The following is a 23,499-nucleotide window of genomic DNA, read 5'->3' as shown; positions in this document are numbered from 1 at the left end:
TGTTCGCTGCTGTCAGCATCAGCATGGTCGTCATAGGTGTTCCTCGGCAAATATATTTGTGCGACTGCGAAGACAAAAATGTTAGGTGAAGAAAATATATAACTTAAATTATGTACTTTTTGATGAGGCGAGTCGGATGTGCGATAAAGCTGTGTGAATCTCTTTACATCTGAACCGAACACAAGGGGGCAGGGCAAAGCCAGTGGGAGAAACAGTTTTCAACGGGGTCACACATTTCGACGTAACACCGGCACGTTTGGGTGACGCTGTTCCCGGTTTGGTTTCCTAATTCATCCGTTTTTAAAACAGAGAAGAAGAATCCGGTGACGGTGATAAAAAACGACACAAAACGACGCTCTTATTATTAAAATAACATTTGGAAGATAGTTAATTATCAGTTTAAACGCTTTAAATTTCTGTTAATCAAAACCTTAGATGTTTCCGTGAAGAAGCTACACGGTTTGCGTTTGCTTCGTTTTTTTATCTGATGGTATTTGATAATAAATATTAGCTAGCCACTAGCTATCTGTAGCGCAACTTCTATTTTTTTGTGAATTTGTATTTTCTCAAAAATTCCCGGTGCCGCTTTAGTTAAAAATTAGGTGCCTGAAAAAACCAAAATATGTCGAAGGATTATGAATTCAGCGAAGGCTCGAGCCTGATGAGAATGGAGGAGGATGGAGATGCTAACAACGACGACCCGATGTCCGCTAGTGGGGACTGTGGCCTGACGATGGGAGGCGAGGCCGAAGGGTCGAGGATTGACGCCAGTAAAAACGAGGAGGACGAAGGGTATGTTACTGTTCCAGCTTCATAACGCGGTCATTTATTATTTCACTCTCAGTCAAAGCTTTTGGACTTATATGAAGGATATACAACATGGATGCTACATCTGCATAAGTACATATAGAGACAAATTCAGCAAGGAAATCGGTAAGACTTAATACATTTACACAATTATAAAGATGTTTATGTTGAGTAGTCAAAGTGAGAATAACGGGACACATTTCTTTAGCATGTTGTTGACTCTGCTGTCTCACTCCGTTTAGATATAACCATAATCAGTTGGAATGCAAGAAAATCAATGCTGTGATATTTCATGTCACTGAATCAATATTTCTCGATGTTTGTAATTCACAATTTAAATGTTAACATTTACTGTAATTATTTTGTTTGATGCAATTCAAACTCTGACTGCTAGGTAGCAGCAGTTTTACTGCCTTCATTCTGATGGAACGACAAGATCTCGAGAAAACGCTGGATGTGTCTTGAAAGCGTCTGGAGTGATTTAAAATTAAATTCAGTCTTTAAAATAGCTAATCATGTGGCTTTTAGTATTGCATTATATCGTATCATCTCCCCTTTATTGTGATATTTGTCATATTGTCAGATTCTTGCCCTAATAACATGGTTATTTGGAGGAGGGCTTAAGGAGAGACACTGCACAGTCTCCCCTTAAGACCTCAAGTTACTTTGGTGTTAGGGCTGGGGGTAAACGATTAGTTTTAAAATGATTATTCTGACGATTATTTTATCGAATAGTTGACTTTTCTAATGGCGATTAATCTAATTATTATTTGTCTATTGCACAATTAATAAAAACCAGAAAATCTCAAATAAATTCTTCAAAAAAAGTGATCAACTGGTACTGTAAGAGAATAGAAGAAGAAGAAAATATCATTTCTATAGTGCCTCTCAAGATAAAAATCACGAGGCTCTTCACAAAAACAAAAAAAAATGTAAAAATATAAAAAAGCATTTAGAAAATGTTTTAAAATACAGGGTTTCCCTTACATAGGCGTAGCCGTGGCGGCCCGCCATGCGCTGTTTCCCGAAGAAGCAGCGGGAACTACTATGTTGTCGCTTGTGATCACAGCCGGCGGGCAGCAAGAAGAAAGGAGCAGGCAGAGCAAGGTGACGTTACAGCATAAGTTACTGAGTTTAAAATTAGAAAGGTAGCAATGGATATAATGCATTTTGGTTTACATGTTTCAATAGCAGTAAGATAAACAAGTGTTAACGATCTTGACAGGGTTTCCTCCAGTGCTTATTAGGCAAGATTTTCCTCCCTCCACCAGGCTAAGCATCACTTATTCATGTAAAATTTATTTATTTTTTCATGTCTGACTTTAACCGCATCTAATACTGTATTACGGCGTGAGCGCAACAGCGACAACTTAAGATCGATGTGTGAGCAGCCTGAGAGGTCGGGTGTTTTCATCTGAACCCTTAAAACCTCCAGCAGGCTACGCTGCACTATTGACGTGTTAGCGCGCTAACAACTTAGCAATGTGACATGTCTCGGAGAAAGCGTAAAAACACGTTGGACGCTTCTTCTGAAGCGGGAAAATAACGCTTCTTCTTAAGCAGAGCATGACGTTGCCTCGGCTCTTCACGGCCGAGCCGGTACCGGACTGGGCTCGGTAACTGACCCAGCACAGCCACTGGGTCGTTGGAGCTGCCCCGTGACTGCCTGATGGAAAACCAGCGGGTTTCATCAGACTCGTAAAGTTTCTTGTTTTAGCTGGGGACCCCCTGTATTTTACCGCTCCCTCCTGCAGTCTTCCCCTTTTAACATTTAAAACGATTCTGTAAATTCATGTATCAATAGAAACAATCTCTGCCTCTGCCAGCTGCAGTAAATGTAGTTTCCAAATAATAAATAAGAGGTGCGTTCATCTGTGTATCTCCTTTGATCCGCATTAGTGATATCCTCAGCACCAGAATAGTGATGTGTCGGTCGCGAACGAACCGGCTCTAAGAGCCGGCTCTTTGAAGTGAACGACGGGAGCCGGCTCGTCATTGGGAGCCGTCCCTCCCCCCTCCCCCCCTGCCTTGGTGAAAGCTACAGGCGATTGGTCAACATGTGTAACTGTGTGTCCAGACTGTCCACACACAGAGCAGTAGGGGCGGGGAAGAGGGAGGATCAGACTCAGACAGACACACAGCAGAGCACATGCGGGTGGAGGGAGACGAGAGGGAATGAGGAGGAGGAAAAAGGCGAGCGAGAGAGAGGAGAAAATGAGCGCCAGCAGTAGGGAAGTGGAGATTTCTTAAAGTGTTCAGTTATTAAATCAATAGAAATTATAAATATTTGATATATTGCTTTTTTACATTAGTAAATTATTTTACATATAGTTTAGTATTATTTTGGTTATACATGTATTCTACGCAACAGAAAATCTGAGGAGCCACTTGGGAGCCAAAAGAACCGGCTCTCTAAAAAGAGCCGTATTTCCCATCACTACACCAGAACAGTGAAGCAAAGAAAGATTCCTGAGTTTGTTAGTAATTTTATTTATTAGGTGCAACTGACCTGTTCTATTGTTCTCTGAAATGAGATCAAATCAGTGCTACTATGGGTTGTCTCCAATCTGCACTGGAAAATTTACTTTATTTAGAGAAGTGTCATAATTTCTCCCCAAGCCTCTATTGATACACGGAATTTACAGAATCATTTTAAATGTTAATAGGGGAAGACTGCAGGAGGGAGCGGTAAAAAGAGCCGCAATTTTCTGTTGCGTGGAGTACATAGTGAATAAACACTACAGGCCTTCCATTTTGTACAACACTGTACAACACTGCTTTTACTGGTTATGTTCTGGTGACATGTAAAACATGGAACTGCAGGCTGCTGCCTGAGAGGTGGTTGGAGACGGAGTGTCTCCATGCTGCTTTATTTTGGTCACTTATGTGCGTGAGGCGAGTGGTGTTACGACCCTTCCTGGGGAATTGGGCTCGTGTGCAAAAAGGAAGGGACAATAACACGGGATTTATAAGTTTAAATGATGATCAGGTTTATTTACAACAACAAACATAAATCTTTCCATCCACAGGTTGGGAATAATAAAACTAATTCTGCCTGTGGGGAATTAAAACAAAAGTACAAATAACTAGGAATGTCACACTGGGCAAAGATTACTGAGTTCTGGACCAAAATAAGAATCTCCAAACTCTAAACTGGGTGGTTAAACCAAACTCAAGGTAGGGCTGGGCGATATGGCAAAAGTAGAATATCACGATTTTTTCAATATTTTATCACGATTTCGATTTTATCACGATTTTTTATCCATGAATAGCATGACTTCAATTGCGTATTAAAGAAGAGAAACATTGAATAAATAAACATTTATTCATATTAGGGATAATCAACACAGTGCTAACACACTTATATTTTAAACTCACACCAGAGATGATAAAAGCCCTGAGAGAAACAATTACAAAAATCAGTTTTTCTCGTTTTTCAAGTAACTTAACATAAATTAAAATCGTAAACATATTTAAAGTGCAAACGTGTCCATTGCAAATGTATTGTGCAAACATTAACTTTTTCAAAATACTATGTAGCTCCCAGTTGCTCATGTAGTGGATAGTTAAGCTCAAATACGGCTCTGATGTGTGGCTGGACCAGAGATCGCTTGTGGTAGCAAAAAACTGCGAATTCTGAATATTTTCTGCAACTCTCACTTTGCATTCAGCGTACATGCATGGATCCAATGTTTTTATAATTTTCTTAAATCCCACTCCTACTGTTCGCACGGGACACAAATCTTTAACCAAGTGGTACGTCACTGCGTCGGTCACGCTGTTCCATCGTCTGCTGTCTCTGTCGTAGGGAGTGAGTTTTGTGAGTGTTTGTTAGCGTTTGCTGCCTGGAAGAAGCACTAGCTGCTGCAGCCGCAGGCTTTTTAGCTTTAGCTGCCAGCTGGCTCTCATTGTATTGTTTGGGATGCTTTTTTTTCAAGTGATTAAACAAGTTTGTGGTGTTGCCATCGCTTGCCTTGACGCTCTCCTTGCAAACTTTGCAAATTATGTTTTGCTGCTCTTTGTCATCTGGTGAAAAACCAAACCAGTTCCATATAATGGACGAGGCACCCCTCTTCGGAACGAAAACGTCATTGTCGCTCTCAGCCACGGCCGAAGCCATGTTTGTTCACACACAGGTGAAAACAAGCGGGGCACTAATATATTACTATGACTCACTCTGATTGGTTAAGGGTCAAACAAAGGCATGTCATTCACCTGGGGTAAGTTCCCTTTTCATTCAAAGGCAGAAATTCATCAGCAGAGCTGTGAATCGTGATAAAAAGGTCTCTCAAAAATGACAGACCATCAGATGTGTAGATCGTAAAACGGTCTAAAATCGTCATATTGCCCAGCCCTAACTCAAGGTGATATTTTAAACTAAACCGAAAACCCACAACACTCTAAATGTAATAAAAGGGAGATCTACACCACAAAAAAGATGAACTCTAAACCAAAATGTAACAGCTCATCCAAACGCAAGAAGCTGTTAGCGAAGATGCTAACAGTAGCTTTACCAACGTTAAGTTCAAGTTACCAAGTTTAAATAAACCAAAAAATACCCAGCAGCAAACAGACCAGCACGGAGGAGAGACTGCTATCACCAAAACAGCTCTCCTAATGTCTTAAAGAAGCTCCTTTATGAAGGGAGAAATGCTCCCGGTGATTTTCTACTTTTGCAGTAGAGACAAAGCAGTGCATTTGACCCCGGAAGTTGTTGTCCGTTGCCGGGAGACGAAGGCGGGCAAAACAGGAATCTAGTAGCGAACGGACGTTGTTCCGGGTCTTCTGTATTTGGCGGAGATGTTAAAGGCGGAGAAGAGGGCGAACTAGAGGAAAAACAGGCAGAGTCCTCCTCTATTTACAAACTCCTGGGGATGCAACAAGTGGGCGTGGTGCGTCGACTACCGGATCTGACATCGGCAAATTTATAGAATCGAGCCATTGACGTCATCGACTCTTCGCTACAGCTCTATTTGGTGTACAAATCTGTATCTGTCGTGCTCTGTGCCTCCATTGTCGAGGCGGCTGACCACAGCTGTGGATGCAGGGTTGTCTGTGCCTGTCATGGCGGCAACCCTCGAATACACTGTTGGACACTGGCGGTTAGGGATGCTGTCAAACTGAAGAAAGAGTCCTAATGGGTGTTTTTGGCCTGTGGGACACCAGAGGCAGCTGATGAGTACTGGCAATCCCTGCGGAATGCATCTCGGGCGGTCACATAGGCAAAAACCTGGGCGTTGGAGAAGTTTGCTTAGACCATGGAGCAAAACGTCCGTACAGCTTTGAGATTCTGGTCCACCATCTGGTACCTCAGGAGGGGAAAGCAGTGGACTACCAACACTGTTTACAGTGCTGCTGACCTCGACTCGAGATGTTGTGGATAGTGGGTTGTTGTGGAGTACTTAAGGACTTCCTCAGTCCCACCGGCATGTCTTCCGGTGAGGGCGCGGAGTTAGAGGGTTGGGTTCTCCAATCTCTGGAACCAATGTCACTGAGGCAGTCAAAAAACTCCTCTGTCGCTGGTCCACTCGATTGGCAGACCGGGGTGGTGCTCTAGTTCGCTCATCTGGGAGGGGTTTGGAGTAGATCTGCTGCTTCTCCACATCGAGAGGAGCCAGTTGAGGTAGCTCGGGCGTCTGGTTATGCCTCATGGATGACTCTGGTAATGTTTTCTGGGCACGTCCAAATGTGAAGAGACTAGGGTTGTCACGGTATGAAAATTTAACCTCACGGTTATTGTGACCAAAATTATCACGGTTTTCGGTATTATCGCGGTATTTTTTAAACGGTGTTGCATATGTTCAGAAAGCATTGATAGTCCTGTTCTACACAAACTGAAATAGTTCTGAAAAGGTTTAACAGTGTTTATTAAACCTAAAATAACACAAAGCCTTAGCAAAAGTGCAACTTTTCACAAGTAAAGGAACAAATAGCTTCTTTTTCTGGAACATGTTACAGTAGTCAGTGCAGGTTTAAATTACACAAATCTAAACATTCAAAACATAAACAATATGTAAACAAATCAAAGAAACACCACTTGTTTTCTCATATACTTGTTTTCTTCATTATCCAAATGAAAATCTAAAACTCCAGTCCACACTTGACTTGAGCACTGTACAAGTCAACCTTAAAAAATATGTATTTGAAATAAATAGCCACTTTAAACAAATTACTAAAATAACTACTACACTATGTAATCAAATCCAAATGTTCAAGTATAAATGGCATTGAATAAGTAAACAAATCAAATTGACAAGGAACTAATTGTATATTTCTCTTCATCATCAACAAATAAGATGCTTCATCCAGCAACAGGGTGTCCGTGACACGGTTTAAATGCTGGCAGAGGACGCTGCGGCTGCAGTCTATAGTGACTCGTTGCATTCTCCCTCAGCCAAAAGTCCTCACGTCATGCATTTGAGCTAAAATGCTAATGTTAACTTACCTTGCACTGGCTGTAGAGACGTGGGTGATGGTCACGCAGATGTGCCATTAGATTCGAAGTGTTGCTGCCTTTTGCAGACACTTGTTTCCTGCACGTTCTGCAAACGGGATAGCCGTCTTCTATTAACTGTCCCTCAGCATTTTTCAGAAATCCAAAATATGCCCATACTTCCGATTTAGTCTTCTTTGAGGGCTGATGGATGTCCTGGGCGCTGCCGTCTCCTCCTTCGGCCATTATTTCAGCTTCAAAGTTTTGGTGCCGTTGCAAACTAAAAAGTGCGTGTGCGCGCCGCGGGAACTTCAGCTGAAGCGACGGTGGCTGGTAAGGGTCACCGCGCCGAAACCGCGGCCACGGTAAACCCACCGAGATAATTTAGTTTTTTAAAAACTGGACGGTTATTTTTATTGTCAACTTTTTTACCGGGGTTTACCGCTATACCGGTTACCGTGACAACCCTAGAGGAGACCCAAAGGGATGACCCAGGACACAGTTGGAAGAACTACATTTTCAGCTGGTCAAGGAACACCTTGGGATTCCCCTAAAGGAGCTGGCCCAAGTGGCTGGGGAGAGGGAAGGGTGGGCCTCTCTGCTTAGGCTGCTGACCCCCAGATGGCAGATGGAGGGGTGGGAAAAATGCAAGCTGCTCTTCACAGACACTGATTTTTATATTTCCTGACCCATTTGTTTCATTAATAGGAAGATGTTTGTGGGAGGCCTCAGCTGGGACACCACTAAAAAGGACCTGAAGGATTACTTCTCAAAGTTTGGGGAGGTTGTTGACTGCACATTAAAACTGGACCCCATGACTGGTCGATCAAGGGGTTTCGGCTTTGTACTTTTCAAAGAACCGGAAAGTGTTGAAAAGGTACGGTCCTTCTTTTATTTTAATGCTGCAAAACAATAAGTGTGGAGCAGGAGGTTAATCTAGAGTTTATTGAATGATACTCCTTTATTTCATGCCTCAAGCGTATTCATCAGCAGGAGGCACTCCTTCTAGAAATGAACCATTTTCCAACAGAAAGCTTCTGTGCTTCTAGATCATTTGCAACCTTTGCAATCCAAAGAACTTTTCTCCTCAGTCCACCTTAATAAAACTTGTTTAGAGCTGCAAATGTTACAGGATCCTTTTGAGAAGAAACCATTTATAATTCTTGAGTGATGTCTACAGAAGAGAATTAGGGTCACAAAAAACGTTCTTCTTAGAATTCAGAGAGAAAAAATTGGAATTATGAGATTAAAATTGGAAATTAGAATTTTTCTGAGAGTAAAGTCAAAAATTGTATTTTGTCCTCTTTCGTAAATACCTAGCCTAGAAATGTTGACCAACCGTAGTAGAAGCAAAAGATTTTGGTCTGCAGGTCGGTCTAGTCATGCTCCATGTTGCCTCAGCAGGTCTACAGTTGGCTCGAACATTTGGCTTAATGTAAGAGCTGCAGTGGAGAAAAACTACGAAGATGGCAATGGTTTATAATCTGCGCTTGTTTTCAATGGCTTTGGCATGAACTTTGGAAAATTAGACTTGGGCTTCTCTTTGAGGCATGAGCAGATAGAGGTACAAACAGCATGTGTTTGCTTCTTATGTGTATGGCAGACTGATTTAAGTAGCGATGAATATGTTATATTGTTCGTTGCTCTTATTGGTCCTAGTACTGTCCAGTAGCATGCAGAGGCCGTTTGAAAGACAACTGTAGATCCCGCCCTATGACTGAGCTCTGTCTATGGGTCGTGGTACTACACATATATAGGTTGGGTTGCTGCCAGGATAATAAATATAATAGATTTGTTGTCATTTTTTGAAAGAAAAAATAAAACTTCAATTTATTTCATTATTAGTTTTTTAAAAATTAGATTGAGGGAAAATAAATAAAACTTATAGAGGCGTGAATCTTCACTAGTCTCATGACTCGATTAGATTCAATATCCTGATTCATAACGATTATTTCATATGGGTTTGCTTTCATTGATAAATAGAGGATGACAGATATGTGCTTTTAAAAAATCTGACACAACACACCATCCCCCAAAAGCTCTTCGTTCACAGCAGACTGTAGGATAATGTAAGAGGGTAAAACATTTATAACAAGATAAAAAATCTGTTTCCTCATTCAGTAGTCATGCCTCAGGCTGTGGGAGAAGCATGCTCTGCAGATGCAAAAAACCCAATTGGACATGTCTGTAATTTAGGTTATAAAATCCATAATGGATCCATATATTAGGTTTTAATGTCTTTGAGCTGCTTTAGTCACATGTTTGTGCCAAGGTACAAGGGCGTAAGAAATAAATAACACCAAAGGAAATGTTTGGCTTTGTTTGTTATTTTATTTGAACCCAACGGTCTCATTTCAGAAAAGTTGGAGAGTGGATCAAATTCTGTTCAATGCAGAAAATAATAAAACATAAAAAATCCTATTTCATCACAACATCAGCAGGAGGCTGTAGGTTGAATTAGGATTAAATCACAGCCTACCCAGATGATGGACCACCTTCACTGACCTGACCTGTGTGACCTTTATTATCTCCTCATATCCACGGTGTCTCTGTTGATGTTCGCAGCCCGAAAAACGAACCCTGACAGTTGTTTGATCAAAAGGCCAAACCATCCATAGAACTGTTGATTGACTCTACGTTTAACTGGTTTATTGTTGGCGTTTGTCCTCATGAAGGTTGCATCACAGAAGGAACATAAGCTCAACGGGAAGGTGATCGACCCCAAAAGAGCCAAAGCCATGAAGGCCAAGGAGCCTGTGACGAAGATCTTTGTTGGTGGTCTGTCTCCAGATACTCATGAAGACAAAGTCAGAGAGTACTTCAGTGCTTTTGGAGAGGTGTGACACATACACACACACACACGCCTCACTTTATATTCGTTAAGCTTTTGCTTGCATTTTCCTTTTTAAATAAAACCCAATATATCATGAATGCATTCACTATGATTTAATCAGGTGGAGTTGATTGAACTTCCCATGGAGAACAAAACTAACAAAAGGAGAGGCTTCTGCTTCATCACATTTCTAGAGGAGGAGCCAGTGAAGAAGATTATGGAGAAGAAGTACCACAACATCGGACTCAGCCAGGTGCAATCACTTCATCCAATCAGATTTCATTATATGACTGTACCTTAATGAAGACATAATAAATTAATAATGTTTGACTTTAGTGTGAAGTAAAGGTGGCTGTGTCAAAGGAGGTGTACCAGCAGCAGCAGTACTGGGGAGGCAGAGGAGGATACTCGTCCAGGTCCAGAGGAAGAGGAGGTGAGTTAGGATGGAAAACTAAAACATTGCTCTTGCTAGTTTAACATTTATGTCTGCCTCCACCTGCTGGGTTTCTCACTGAGCAGAGAAGATTGTTTCCTTATCAAACGCACAAGAACTGTATCAGCAGAACTGTTCAGGCTGAAACATTCTAGAAAAACTTCATTAAAGATAAAAACAATCGGTAAATAACTCCATTTCAACATTTTTTTAAACTTCATGGCGGATTTTTTTTCTAAGCTTGGTCCTGAAATGTCTGAATAAAGCTGCAACTTGTCCTCACCGTTGTGTGGACATAAAGGGCATGTTTGTTGGTGAGACTGGTTCTAGATCGTGGTTCCTACTAGGGGTTGTATCAACTAGTCGACTTAGTCGTGCTTATATGTTTGAGGGTTTTTTTGCATAGTACAGCTACGCCCTGTCGGGAGTAACTCTGGTATGCCTTTTTCCCTCCTCCAACCTATCCTCATGTAATTCCTTTTCATCTAATAAGGTAGCGCGACTCGTGTTGCGAATGACCGCAGTCACCAATTCTTGTCATGTGTCTTGCCCATGTATGTCTGATCTCTGAATTGTGTGTACTGAAACTCAATTTCGTTTCTCTGTATGTCTTGCACATGTGGTAGAAATGACAATAAATGACTTTGACTTTGACTTATTACAACCTTCTACATCAGGGGTGTCCAGACCTTTCAAGACTACGTTGAAATTTTAAAAATACGACCAAAATAGTGGGAAAAAAACGTGTTGTTTTCCATCAACAGCCTGCCTAAAACTGATCATTCTACAGATGCATTTGGGGCTGCACTAAATCCCTCCAAGGGCCTCAAATGGCCCCTGAGCTGCTAGATGTTGAGACCTTTTTAATTTAATTACAACTGAATTCAGTAGAAAACATCAGATGGTAAAATGTGGATGCTGGAAAACGTTCTGTGTGACGTGATGACTTGTTTCCACCACAGGTCCCAGTCAGAACTGGAACCAGGGTTATGGTAACTACTGGAATCAAGGCTATGGGAATTATGGGAATTATGGCAATTACGGTTACGGCAATCAAGGATATGGAGGCTATAGTGGCTATGACTACTCTGGGTACAATAATTATTATGGATACGTGGACTACAGCAGTGAGTATCTCTGGAACACACATTTTATTTGTTGTACTTCCAAGAAGGTATCGTGGTAATAAATCTAACTTTCCTGTCATTTGCAGATCAGTCTGGCGGGTACGGCAAGTCGCCGCGGCGTGGCGCTCACACCAACAGCTTCAAGCCGTATTAAAGAGCTCAGCTTCTAGTAGGTATCCAGTAACAAACTCACACAGATTAGTCCAAACTATAAGTAGCTATATTAACTTTGGTGTTTTGTAATATTTTGTTTAATTTGCTCACGTAAATTTCTTTTTCTCAGCACCTTCATGTGCTTTACAGTAGTGGTAACATAGAGGCTATGCTCTTGTGGCCATTATTTTTAACAGCCGGCCTCCTTTTGCACCTTCTCTTGTTTTTCCTTTTTAACTGTAAAGTTAACAGGTAAAGTGCTACTACAGTAAATGGATGCCAAAGTTAAGGATGTGCAGGGAAACAGAAAAGGAAGTTTATTGTCTCCTAACTCTGACATACCTTGTTTGTACCTGCCAGCGGAGCTTCCTTGCAGGCCATGAGCTGACTCCCAGATACCCTCAGGGCCCGCTCAATGCGGACCGGGTACGAGCAGCGTACGCTCTCGAATGCTGCCATTTGGTATGGTCTTACAACATCCTGTATCAGAATTTCTAAGTATGGGACACGTGCAGCTTTGTTTTTCTTTCTTTCTATTTTTAAGCCTTTTGGGTTTGGCGACTGTTATGTAATGTAAAACTTAAACATACACATGTAATTGTCATTCTTTTTACAGGCCCTTACTCCCCCACAAGTAATGATTATACATATGAAAGAAAGAAATAACTATCTGTTTTTTAAAGGATACATACAGCTTTCTCTGGACTTTCCAGTTCTAATGTTAATAATTCACTTCTAATGGTATTTTTTATTTAACTAGTAGTCCATGAGCTTTAACCTGGTTTGGACTCTACTGCGTTGGGGGATAAAGTGCTTTAATTTGTGTAATTATATTCTTCTGTTTTGTGTTACTGACAGCGATGGAAAAGACTCCTCTTTTTGTTAATTTTTCCTGCAACACATTTTTCTCTTATAACCGTTGATTTAAACAAAATCATACAGAAAAAGATTTAAAGTGTCACGTTTCCAGAAATTTGCATGTAATGCTTTCTTTAATGTGTATTTTTGATCAAAATGAAGTACCGTAAATCCTCTAATACAAGCCCGGGCCTGTATTTGACTCAAGCTCATCAAGCTCCAGGACTTTATTGGAAGGAGGGCCAGAAGTAGAGGCAGACCTCAATTTCTATTTGAGCAAAATGAACTAATGGTTCGCTGGAGTTTTTGACAATTAAAATTGCGCCCACATTTTCAAAGTTAAACACATTTCTTTTAACAACGGTAGTTTCTGCTTCAGCCCTCTCCCCCCTCCCCCTGCGCAGCGGCCGCAAACTCACTGATGCGCCTGCAGCCTCTCAGAGTTCCTGCTGCTCTAAACATTAAAATAATTATTTCATTTTCTGTTCCTCACTTCTGATTACCTTCAGTGGTGTCTGTTTGTTGCAACCAGCAGGTACAAAAACTAACTTGTTTTTATTTGACTATTTTTCTGTCCTGCCTGTTTATTATCTTCCTGCATCTCCTCTCAATCCTAAAGAAAAACTGCTACCTGGGTTCATATATATTCACCTTATGAGTTACCGCCGGCCACATCATTTAGGTGCGTCACTGAGGACAAAACAGGTGATGCACCCTGATCCACAGCAGCGAAACGCATCACGCACAAATAAAAGAATAAAAGACAGAAAACATAAAAGGAAATGAGCCGACATGAAAGATCGCGTGTTAAATTAGTTTTTGAGGTGGCGACACCTAATTTGATAATGTTACTGTGGCCGTACTCAGGACGCAGATGTCTGGAGTGCGTCAATAATCAGAGCTTTGCGTGCACAAGCTGGTTAAGATTAGGATGGGGGTGAGGGGAAGGTTAAATTGCAAGAGGGTAAACGTCACAATTTGGTTAAATGTCCGTTTTACGGCGGGTGTCAGTACCGACGCTCTGGCACAGCGCGTTGCCTCCCGACGCGCAGGAGCTTGTCACCTGCTGACAGCAGGCTGCTGTCTTCCATGGACTGCATCTTGCCGGCCATTATCACGTGACAGCGACTAGTCGATGACAGGCATAAAAAGTCACTATAGAGCGGTGAAGTCGACTAGTGACTAGTTCATACAACCCCTGCTACTGCTCCCCAGGGTGTTCTGCAGCATAATCAGCACGTTCTCTTTGAACTTGATATCATATTTTCGCCTCCTCTTCGTCTCCGCACGGTTAAAGTTACCCTCGCGGTCTGTCACTGGCAAATCAAAAGTGAGACGGATGACACAACCGCCCCCCGTACTTGCTTGTTACCACATTCCACCCGGCCACAATAAGATACCGGCCATTATTCACCTCTGCCGACTCCGACCAAAGTATGATACCCAGCAGTTAATTAAATACAGGCTAATATTAGAGGATTTACGGTATTTTTTTCTCCATTTAGTATTTTGACTTGTTCAGTTTTACGCACTTCAAGACCCCTAGCTTAACTTTCTCACTTTTACAAATGCAAAATGTTAAATTAATTGTTTCTCCTGATTGTTTTTAATTATATCTGACGCTTAAAACACAGGGGATTCCTATTTTGTCTCGCTCTTTTGTACCTAGATGGCGTGCTGTTCCTTCAGAGCTGACTTGTGTCTGTTTGTTTTCCGTAGGCGTCAGAGTGGTGAGTCTGCTGTTCGCTGGTGGAGAAACTATCCAGAAAGATGATCCCGTTTTTGAAAAGCACACAAGCGTGCTCTGAGCTACAGTACGTGTGCTCCACATTTACAGAAATATTTCAGTGTTTTTGTTAGCTTAGATCGCTTCCAGCATATTCAGACTCTCCTTTTGCTTTCCATGTATAAAGTTCTCAAAAGCTGCTTGTGAATCGCTTCATTTATTTCATTACTGAAATGTATTATTGGTTGGACAAATCACACATACATCTCTATATATATACACACAGTACTCTGGCAGCAAAAATAAAAGACACCCCCCCCACCCCGATCGTCATATAAAACATGTTACTACACCGTTTGAGTCATACACATACATAATATGTACAAAGTGTACTAGATGTTGAAAATGCTTCAAATAAAAACAAAACCTGCTCACATGATTGGTGTTTCATTAACGGAGCGGTTTTACATTACATGTGGAGTGTTTGGTTTGACAGCAAACAATTTAATCTCTGTCTCCTGTGGGTTTTACCCTCTTCACAGTGATTTTTCTTGTTCATGAGTGAATGTGCACATGTCAGGATGTCCGGAGGTGAGCGCCGCACCCCCTCTGCTCTCCTGCGGTGAAAGTTTGCTATATGACTTTAGTTGCAGCGAGGATGATGAGTATCAGGATGATCGCCACAATCACGCCGATTATGATCATCATCTTTATGTTCTTCCACCAGTATTTTCGGGCTACCCGCGTGGAGGTTTTCTGGAAGGAGTCAGCCTGAAGACAAAAAGGAAAAGAAACCACTGAGTGTAGTTGGATCCTTTAAAATGGGTGTTTTGGTTCACGGGCCACATCCAAGCTAATTAGATGTCAAGTGGGCTGGGCCAAGCCAGTACAATCACAATTACCTTTAAACACCCTTGTTTTTAACATTACATTAGAAAATATTCCATGTTCAATAAAATAAAACATGAACGTGAGATTTAAGACATGTTTGAACAAATAAAGAACACAAAGGCTCCCTAGCCTGCACTCACACCCGAAGACTTGGGAACAGCATTTTTAATCATTTAGAGTTTGCATCTTTAGACATGTTTCCACTATAGGAGGACATTTCTGAGAGGGAAAACATGCTGGCTATGTCCTCATAGCTGTTGCGTCTCTAAACCAGCAAATCTGACAATTTTTTTCAATGCTGGTTGTTTGGTGTTGTCTGCTGATGTACACTGCCCAGCCAAACAAAAAGTCCCCACCTGGGTCTAACTAAGAAAACAAAAGGTAGGAGCCTCCTATTGGATAATTAATAAAGATGTCCCGTTCCAATATCGATATTGGAAGTAATTCAATATCAGCCCAAAAACAGTGCATCAGATTATATCAGATGGCATCAAAAATCTCTGACATAAGCGGTCCGTTGGTTCGCATGTTTATGTAACGTCCAGAAATGGTTAGTTTTCACCTACATATTGACCTACATGCCACCGGTCATCTGCAGACATGAATTCCATTCTCTAAGGTGGATTTTACATTCTATTTTCCAACAAGCCCAGAAGATTCTGCAGCTCTGAACACATGTTAACATATTGTCAACAAACCGTTCCCGTTTCAAGGCCTAAGCTTCCCTTATCGCTCCTACAGGATTCCTCATGCCTCTGAATAAAGGGAACATTTTCAGCTCATATGAGCTAATTAATTATGAAATGAACAATATGGTTGAATGAAATGTTTTGATTAATCTGTGCCAAAGTTAATAATGTTGAAATGAATTTTAATATTACAATGAAACATTTTGATGTTATGATCAGTAATGTTTGGTTTAACAAGTGAATCATTATCTACACTCATACACAATGTTCATAAGATAAAGTAATTTCTGCACATAGATATTTTCTTACCCACAGATCAGAGCATCCTGTATCCGAAAGAAGGCGTGATGTTCTGAGGGTTGTTTGTTAACACCTCTTAACATGGCACGTCCTGATTGGCCAAGTAAATCATAATATGAGAATATTAAAACAGAGTCACTGGGGAGTGATTCAGCATTCCAGCATTCTGTGAGATTCAGCATCCTGTTACTTGAGCTAACTCTGACTGGCCATCGGAGGGAAACTGCTCACACCGCATCTCTCGACAAGCTAAAAGCTGCCTACAGCTGACACAGCAAAACGGTTCCTTCAGCTGTTCAGAAACAGCTGCTCTAGACGCAAACTAGTTCCAACATGTGTGCCTGGCGACATCTCTGGACTGGAGCGTTGGTGCTGCGGTTAATCTACTGAACCTTGGTGCCCAGAGGTCATCCGAGCTTCCTGACCTCCGGATCCGCGAAGAGGGTCTCCAAAGAAAGGGTGAGGTAGACACAGCATGATTGCATCTGAAGCCGTTTTGATAAGAACCAACTTCATAGTTTAATGTAAACCAAATTCTTTTCACGCCCAGAACTCAGTTCTTCTAGATACAAGGTTCTGATAAACACACACCATTAAATCACCATACATCACATCCCATCCACTTAGATTCATCCATCACAGTAGTCTTAGTTAACTTGTCTTGTTTTTATTTGTTTAGAAAATAAATTTCTTATCTTTTATAAACCTGACTGTCTGAATTGATACGAAGTGTGTTTGATCCCTGAAAAAGCAAAGAATTCTAGAATCTTCTGATTAAACATCCAAAGACCAAGCAGATTGATATTCTATATTTATATAGAGTATCACAGCTTATTGGTCATAAGTAAAGGTAATTTATTAAGCTTAAAAGCAAGAATATTTAACCCTACTGGAGATCTTTCCTGCCAACAGCCATTGTAATATACAACAACTCTTTGATGACTTGATTATTATTATTATTCTGAGCTACTACAGAAATCAATTTCCCTCTGGGATTAATAAAGTATTTTTGAATTGAATTGAAATTGCAACCAATGGTTAAGAAAAAAAAGTAATTTTTAGAAAAAAAAATTGTCATTTTTTTCATACTTGCTGTTGCTGGCTCTTGTTCTAAGATTGAGTAATACAACTTGATCGAGCCTTTCATACATTACACACTACGAAATAGGTAAAAGTATGTATGATCTGTGCCGATATCGTATCAAATTGATATCGGTATCGGTCAATACTGAAGGCTGCAATATCGGAAGTGAAAAAGTTGTATTGGGACATCCCTAATAATTACTGCAGGGCAATGATCTTACAGCTGCAACAAGCTATTTAACCCCAAATGGTGCAATGAGCTACTTTTCATTAAACAACCATGTGTCTACTGTACAAGCCTGTGGGGGTAGTGTTATGATTTGGGCTTGCTGCAGTTGGTCAGGTCTAGGTTCAGCAACAGGATGTGCTCCAAGAAGGAGGTCAGCTGACTACTTGAATATACTGAATGATCAGGTTATTCCATCTTTCTTGATGGCACGGCCATGTTCCAAGATGACAATGCATCGGGCTCAGAGAGTGAAAGAGTGATTCAGAAAGCATGAGACATCATTTTCACACAAGGATCGGCCACCACATAGTCCAGACCTTAACCCCATTGAGAATCTTTGGGATGTGCTGGAGAAGGCTTTGTGCAGCAGTCAGACTCTACCATCATCAATGCAAGATCTGGGTGAAATATTATTGCAACACTGGATGGAAACAAATCTGGTGAAGTTGCAGAAGCTTATTGAAACAACACCACAGTGAATGTGTGATGTAATCAAAGCTAAATGTGGTCCATCAAAATACTAGAGTGTGTGACTTTTTTCTTTTACTGGGTAGTGTAATTTCCCACTCAGTTACAACCAATCGGCATAACCACAAGTCCTGACTCTACCAGGCCATTTCAGAATACATACCCCAATACCGGTACTTACTCAGCTGGTCCCTGAAATGGCCTAGAAAATAGTCCTTTTGGACTGGCTCAGTGAAAAGAAAACATGCATACCATGAAGATCCAGTAAAAATACCTGGAAGTTTTGATGGTGGAAAATGGCCTATTTATTTGTTTTAAACTTCCCCCTAAGTTGACACCACAAATCACTTAGTGTTACATTCACAAACTTTACAGATTTATATCTGAGCATGCTGGCTTTGATAGTGTTTACAGTGTATATGTTCATATATATATATATATATATGTATATATATATATATATATATATATATATATATATATATATATATATATATATATATATATATATATATATATATATATATATATATATATATATATATATTGTATATTGTAACTGGCTCCTCTCGCTTGTACCCAGCTTGTCTATTTAATCAAAATGAATTGCTGTTTCTCCAAAATGAGGTTGTTTAAAGATCTGTCTGCAAAAAGGTAATGACTATTTCTAACATGCTCACAGAAATTATTTTCAGAAGACATGAAGTCCCCCTATAAAGGCTCTATTAGGTTTAAATCTGATGACTAGTCTTTGGTGGAACAGCTGACCAAAGTACAAATTGTTAAAAGATAAAGTTATCTTGTAGTTAAGGCAATGTGAAAATAAGGTGTTTAAAAATCCTTTCAAAAAGCTGAACGACTTATCTGAATATTTTAACTCATAGATTTTCTTAATTAACAAGATAAAACTCATAAATAATTAGAAAAGCAGATAAATTTATGTGAAAATGATTTTAATGCCTCTGTGACCACCAGAGCTGCGTCTCTGGAGTCCCACAGGCCAAAAAGTCCTCATAGGACTCTTTCTTCAGATTGACAGCACCCCTAACACCAGCGGGTTCGGGGGTTGCCGCCACAACAGGCGCCGACCACCCTGTGGCCACAGCTGCGGTTAGCCGTCTCGACAATGGAATAACGTAACAGAGCCCACTCAGACTCAATGTCCCCGCTTCCCCTGGAACATTTTGGAAGTTCTGCCGTAGGTGGGAATAGAAACTTCTTCCAACAGGAGACTCTGCCAGACGTTCCCAGCAGACCCTCACAATGCGTTTAGGCCTGCCAGGTCTGACTAGCATCCTCCCCCACCATCGGAGACAACTCACCACCAGGTAGTGGTCAGTAGACAGCTCCGCCCCTCTCTTCACCTGAGTGTCCAAGACATGTGGCCGCAGGTCAGATGAGACGAAAACAAAGTTGATTATCGAACTTCAGCCCACGGTATTCTGGTGCCAAGAGCATACATGAACATATTATGTCTGAACATGGTGCTCGTTAAGGACAATCTATGATGAGCACAGATGTCCAAGTTTAGATCAGGGGGCCTTTCCTCCCAACCACACCCCTCCAGGTCTCACTGTAATTGGCCACATGAGCATTGAAGTCCCCCAGAAGAATGAGGGAGTCACCAGAAGGAGCAATCTCCAGCACCCCCTCCAAGGACACCAAAAATAGTGGATAGTGTGATCTGCAGTTTGGTGCATAAGCACAAATCACAGTCAGGACCCGTGACCCAATGCATAGTCGGAGGGAGGCTACCCTCTTGTTCACCGGGGCACAAACAGGCACCGAGATGGGGGGCAACAAGTATGCCCACCCCTGCTCGGCGCCTCTCAGTGGGGGCAACTCCAGAGTGGTAGAGCCCAGGCCCTCTCAGGGAAACTGGTTCCTGAACCAGAGCCATGCACCAAGGTGAGTCAGACTAGATTTAGATAAAACTTCTCAGCCTCACACACCAACTCCTGCTCTTTCCCCACCAGAGAGGTGACATTCCACGTATCAAGACGTACCTTTTGTAGCCAAGGATCGAGCTGCCAAGGTCCCTGCCTTTGGCTACCACCCAACACACAATGCACCCGACTCCTTTGGCTCCTCCCACGAGTGATGAGCCCATGGGAAACTCAAGCGTGGAAGGAGTTCAGTGAGACCATGCAATAAGACTTCCACTATCCGGCATCTCAGGAGGGGAAAGCAGTGCTCTACCAACACCGTTTACGGTGGGGATGGTGTGCTGCTGACCTCGCTTGGCTTCATCAGACCTGTCATGGTCTGCGTCTGCGTCTTCCCTCATGTGTTTCCTGATGTTCTCCATCCCTCTCTAGATTCCCCTTCTGTGTCTCATAGCGCCCTCATGTGTCCTTTGTCTGCATCTCATTTATGTGTCTTCTGTTTGTAGGCCTTCATATCATTCCCTCAGGTCCGGTGTTCATTTAGTCATCCTCAGCCCCCTCCAGTTGTAGCTCCAGCCTCTTGTTCCCCAGCTCAGTATGTGTGTGTATGTGTGTGTATGTGTCAGTGTGTGTATGTGTGTGTGTGAGCCCTTCCCTCTGTCTTTAGGTTTAGGTTTATTTGCCCTCCTCTGTTTCTGTTTTCCCATTTAGATAATTATATTCACCTGTCTTCCCTCCAGCCCTCACTCCACACACCTGCTGCCATTTTCCCTAATTACCTCCCTCTGTGTTTATAAGCCTTGTTTTGTCACTCTGTGGTTGTTGGTTCATTGTCTTGGTCAGCGATGTTTTGTCTCCAGTCTTTAGTCTCTAGTCTCAGTCCTTAGGTCTCTGCTCAGAAGGTGAGCTTTTGAATTTTGGTCTTAGTTTAGTTATTGGGTTTTTGCCTTTGCCCCTTGGATTTTTGGTTCTCCTCCTAAGGATTTTTACTTTTCAACCGCTCCTGCCCGTGTGTTCTGGATTTCCTGCACCTTGGGTCCAAACCTCCTGCTCTTAGCGTGACAAGACCGTGATCTCCAGCTTTCACTGGATGCGGATATTGTACCAGTCCATCATGGTGGAGAAGAGCTGAGCCAGAAGGCAAAGCTCTTGATTTACTGGTTGATCTACGTTCCTACCCTCATCTATGGTCACCAGCTTTGTCCCTTACAGTATGCTGCATAGTTCTAGAGCCCAACCCCCCCACTTCTAAGGACAAAACTACCTCCATGTTTGTGTCGTTGCTTTTACAATAAATTGTCATTAAATATTTAAAAAGGAAAAAAAAAAAAGACTTCAGTAATTATGAGAAGGCTTGCCTTTGCAAACACGTTCAGCTGACTGGGCACACTAGTTTGCATAAAGTGACTGATGTAAAGGGTTTTCTTTGGAACTGGGTGAGCTTTTATAATCCAGGAAACAACAGAGAGTTTGGAGTTTATCCACTTCTCATGTGATCTGAAAACTAGACCCCAAAATATTCCATCCCCCTCAAAACACTGATAACAGAGATAAAAATAAAAGTGTGATGCTTCAAGTTTCACATTTCTGCAGATTGCAAGCTACCGTTTTCTTATTCACATGCCGAAATGTGTCCGATATTCACGCAACATCTGTCTTGATCTACTCACAGATGCCTGCAGGTCGTCCGTCTTGTTGATGAGGTCATCTAATCTGTCGCCCCTCTCCAGCACTTTATTGATGTTGTCTTTCAGAATGACTTTGACCTCGTTCACCTGACTCTGTACTTGGTCCATCTTAGCGGACGACGAGCCCGAGGCGGGCGGCTGAGGGTTTGGGTCAGCCTGGGGAAAATCATCACAGTTTATCACACTTGCAGTGAATAGTGAAAGTCTCACAGTCAAAGAGGAGCTCCCATTTCACAGATTCCAACAACCTAGTTTGACTTCCTGTTTCAGCCGTTACAGAGGAAGGGGAACAATCAGCTGTGGGTTGGCTTACAAGTCTCTGTTGCTGCCATAAAAACTCAAAATGGTCACCTAAAATAACCTTAAAGTGAACATTTTACATAATGTCAAGTGGGAAATAAGATCCACTTTTGGGGAAATCACCAGGACAATCAAAATGTTAACTTTAGCGTAAAGAAGGACCGGCACTTACCATGGCAGCACCAAGTCTTTTCAGCTCCAAGTCACTAAACGTAGCTTTAGTAGGATACAGTCCAGCTAGATGAATAAACAAAAGCAAAGATCAGTGTTTCTGGTCACGCAGCAAGAGCTGAACAAATATCTACTAAAGGTTGCACCTCTACTCAGTTACTCATTAACCTCCACGTTGCCTCAATCAAAGTCTCAATGGATTTACAGGAGCTGTTTACCATCACAGAGAACAAGATATTCTCTCCTCAGTCTAGTTAGTGCTGAACTTTCTTTTCCTGCTTTTTAGATACCAAGCAGCCAACAACACAACTCATACAAAGACTTTTTTAGAAAGAAGACAAAAGTACACGTCTTTCAGTTAAAACTGGTAAAAACATGTCTAATAGTTCCATTCGTGTGTTTTCACATACCATGAGCTGTCAGAGAGGATCCAGGCCAGGGCTCGCCCGATGCGTCTGGGCAAAGGGCTCTGTGTTTTCAGCACAGATAGAAATTTGCAAGGCAATAAAGAGGTGAAGTCACACGCTTGCCTCACTCCATTTCCTCATCCTGTTGCTGCTTGTTAGTTCAGCAGTACGGCAACCAGAGAAAGGCACCAACTCAGTCTCGTTCAGTTCATCTGTGTTGTTGATATTTAATTATTCAAGTTTGTATTTTATCTTTGATTGAGTGTAATGTGGAATAAAAGTGACATTATTGTGACTGTTTAGTTTATAATGTAAAAGTTATTCTGTTATTCTGGAAGGCTTTTAGAGCTCTAAGAGGCACAAAAATGTAACTCAGTTGCTATTTTTGGACAATTCTTTGTAATATTACATATTTTTTTAATCATTATTTCTTTTATGTTTAGCTGTTTTTAAAATGTGATGTTTATATTTGTACTAGTGACGTTTCTGGGTTGCTCATGCATCTTATTAGTGTTTTAGCATCTTAATCTGAAACTAAGGGTTTTACTGTCTCTTTGGGGTTGTTTTAGCTTTTTTTCTGTCGTTAGTTTATTCATTTATGTTACCTCCTGCTATCATGTGGAAATAGTGAATCAGGTGAATATATTTTGCCCGTATCATTGTGTGTGCATGTTTGCAACATATATAATTGGTTTTCCTCCGACTATCCAGGTGGCAGGTTCACATTACCAGCAGATATCCCCAAACTGTCCTCTCGCCGTTAACCTCCAGCTCCACCGGTGGGACCACCAGGTGTTGCCTGGAGATCTAATCTCTGTCATCTCTCCAGTGTGTCCTGGGTTGACCTGGGAGGCATTCTGACCAAATGCCTCAAACCACAGACAAATATACGTAGACGCCCCGTGGGCTATAATGCTGCCTATTGGAGCTGCCGCGTAGTGGCCAGCCACCATCTTGGATGGGTCTCCATTCCCACACAGTGCATTTATTACTACTAAGGAAAGTGCTTACACAACT

The 23,499-nt window shown here is 41.6% G+C and overlaps 2 protein-coding genes across 5 annotated transcripts; one reads left to right on the top strand and one right to left on the bottom strand.

The window, feature by feature from the left end:
• The first annotated feature begins 401 nt into the window (after positions 1-401).
• LOC107374808 (heterogeneous nuclear ribonucleoprotein D0) lies at positions 402-14,570 on the top strand. Of its 3 annotated transcripts, none has more exons than XR_001571591.3 (9): positions 402-792; positions 7,949-8,117; positions 9,916-10,077; positions 10,195-10,326; positions 10,410-10,506; positions 11,469-11,633; positions 11,720-11,802; positions 12,147-12,248; positions 14,364-14,570. XR_001571591.3 is itself a non-coding variant. In XM_015943079.3 (8 exons), the coding sequence occupies exons 1-7, from the start codon at positions 623-625 to the stop codon at positions 11,785-11,787; spliced, it is 963 nt and encodes a 320-aa protein (XP_015798565.3). In that variant the 5' UTR covers positions 402-622; the 3' UTR covers positions 11,788-11,802; positions 14,364-14,570. The 3 variants fall into 3 exon arrangements, 1 of the variants encoding a protein (XP_015798565.3); XR_008564029.2 differs by having other exon boundaries at positions 12,147-12,284; XM_015943079.3 differs by lacking the exon at positions 12,147-12,248.
• On the bottom strand, positions 14,569-22,625 carry si:ch73-234b20.5 (vesicle-associated membrane protein 8). Of its 2 annotated transcripts, XM_015943082.3 has the most exons (4): positions 22,486-22,625; positions 22,077-22,141; positions 21,587-21,760; positions 14,569-15,141 (listed from the first exon to the last, which is right to left on the bottom strand). In XM_015943082.3, the coding sequence occupies exons 2-4, from the start codon at positions 22,077-22,079 to the stop codon at positions 15,004-15,006; spliced, it is 315 nt and encodes a 104-aa protein (XP_015798568.1). In that variant the 5' UTR covers positions 22,080-22,141; positions 22,486-22,625; the 3' UTR covers positions 14,569-15,003. The 2 variants fall into 2 exon arrangements, with proteins under 2 accessions (XP_015798568.1, XP_070408526.1); XM_070552425.1 differs by lacking the exon at positions 22,486-22,625 and having other exon boundaries at positions 22,077-22,215.
• Between the last annotated feature and the right edge of the window lie 874 nt (positions 22,626-23,499).

This window comes from Nothobranchius furzeri, chromosome 6 (assembly GCF_043380555.1).
Source record: "Nothobranchius furzeri strain GRZ-AD chromosome 6, NfurGRZ-RIMD1, whole genome shotgun sequence".
Lineage (NCBI taxonomy): Eukaryota > Metazoa > Chordata > Actinopteri > Cyprinodontiformes > Nothobranchiidae > Nothobranchius > Nothobranchius furzeri.
This window is presented reverse-complemented; position numbering and strand designations above follow the sequence as displayed.

Coding starts and splice junctions, on each gene's coding strand:
- si:ch73-234b20.5 (XM_015943082.3), bottom strand. Junction 15,142..21,586: donor CGGACGACCTGCAGGCATCT/GTGAGTAGATCA, acceptor TTTTGTCTTCAG/GCTGACTCCTTCCAGAAAAC.
- LOC107374808 (XM_015943079.3), top strand. CDS start 623: ATGTCGAAGGATTATGAATTCAGCGAAGGCTCGAGCCTGATGAGAATG. Junction 10,078..10,194: donor ACTTCAGTGCTTTTGGAGAG/GTGTGACACATA, acceptor TGATTTAATCAG/GTGGAGTTGATTGAACTTCC. Junction 10,327..10,409: donor ACAACATCGGACTCAGCCAG/GTGCAATCACTT, acceptor GTTTGACTTTAG/TGTGAAGTAAAGGTGGCTGT.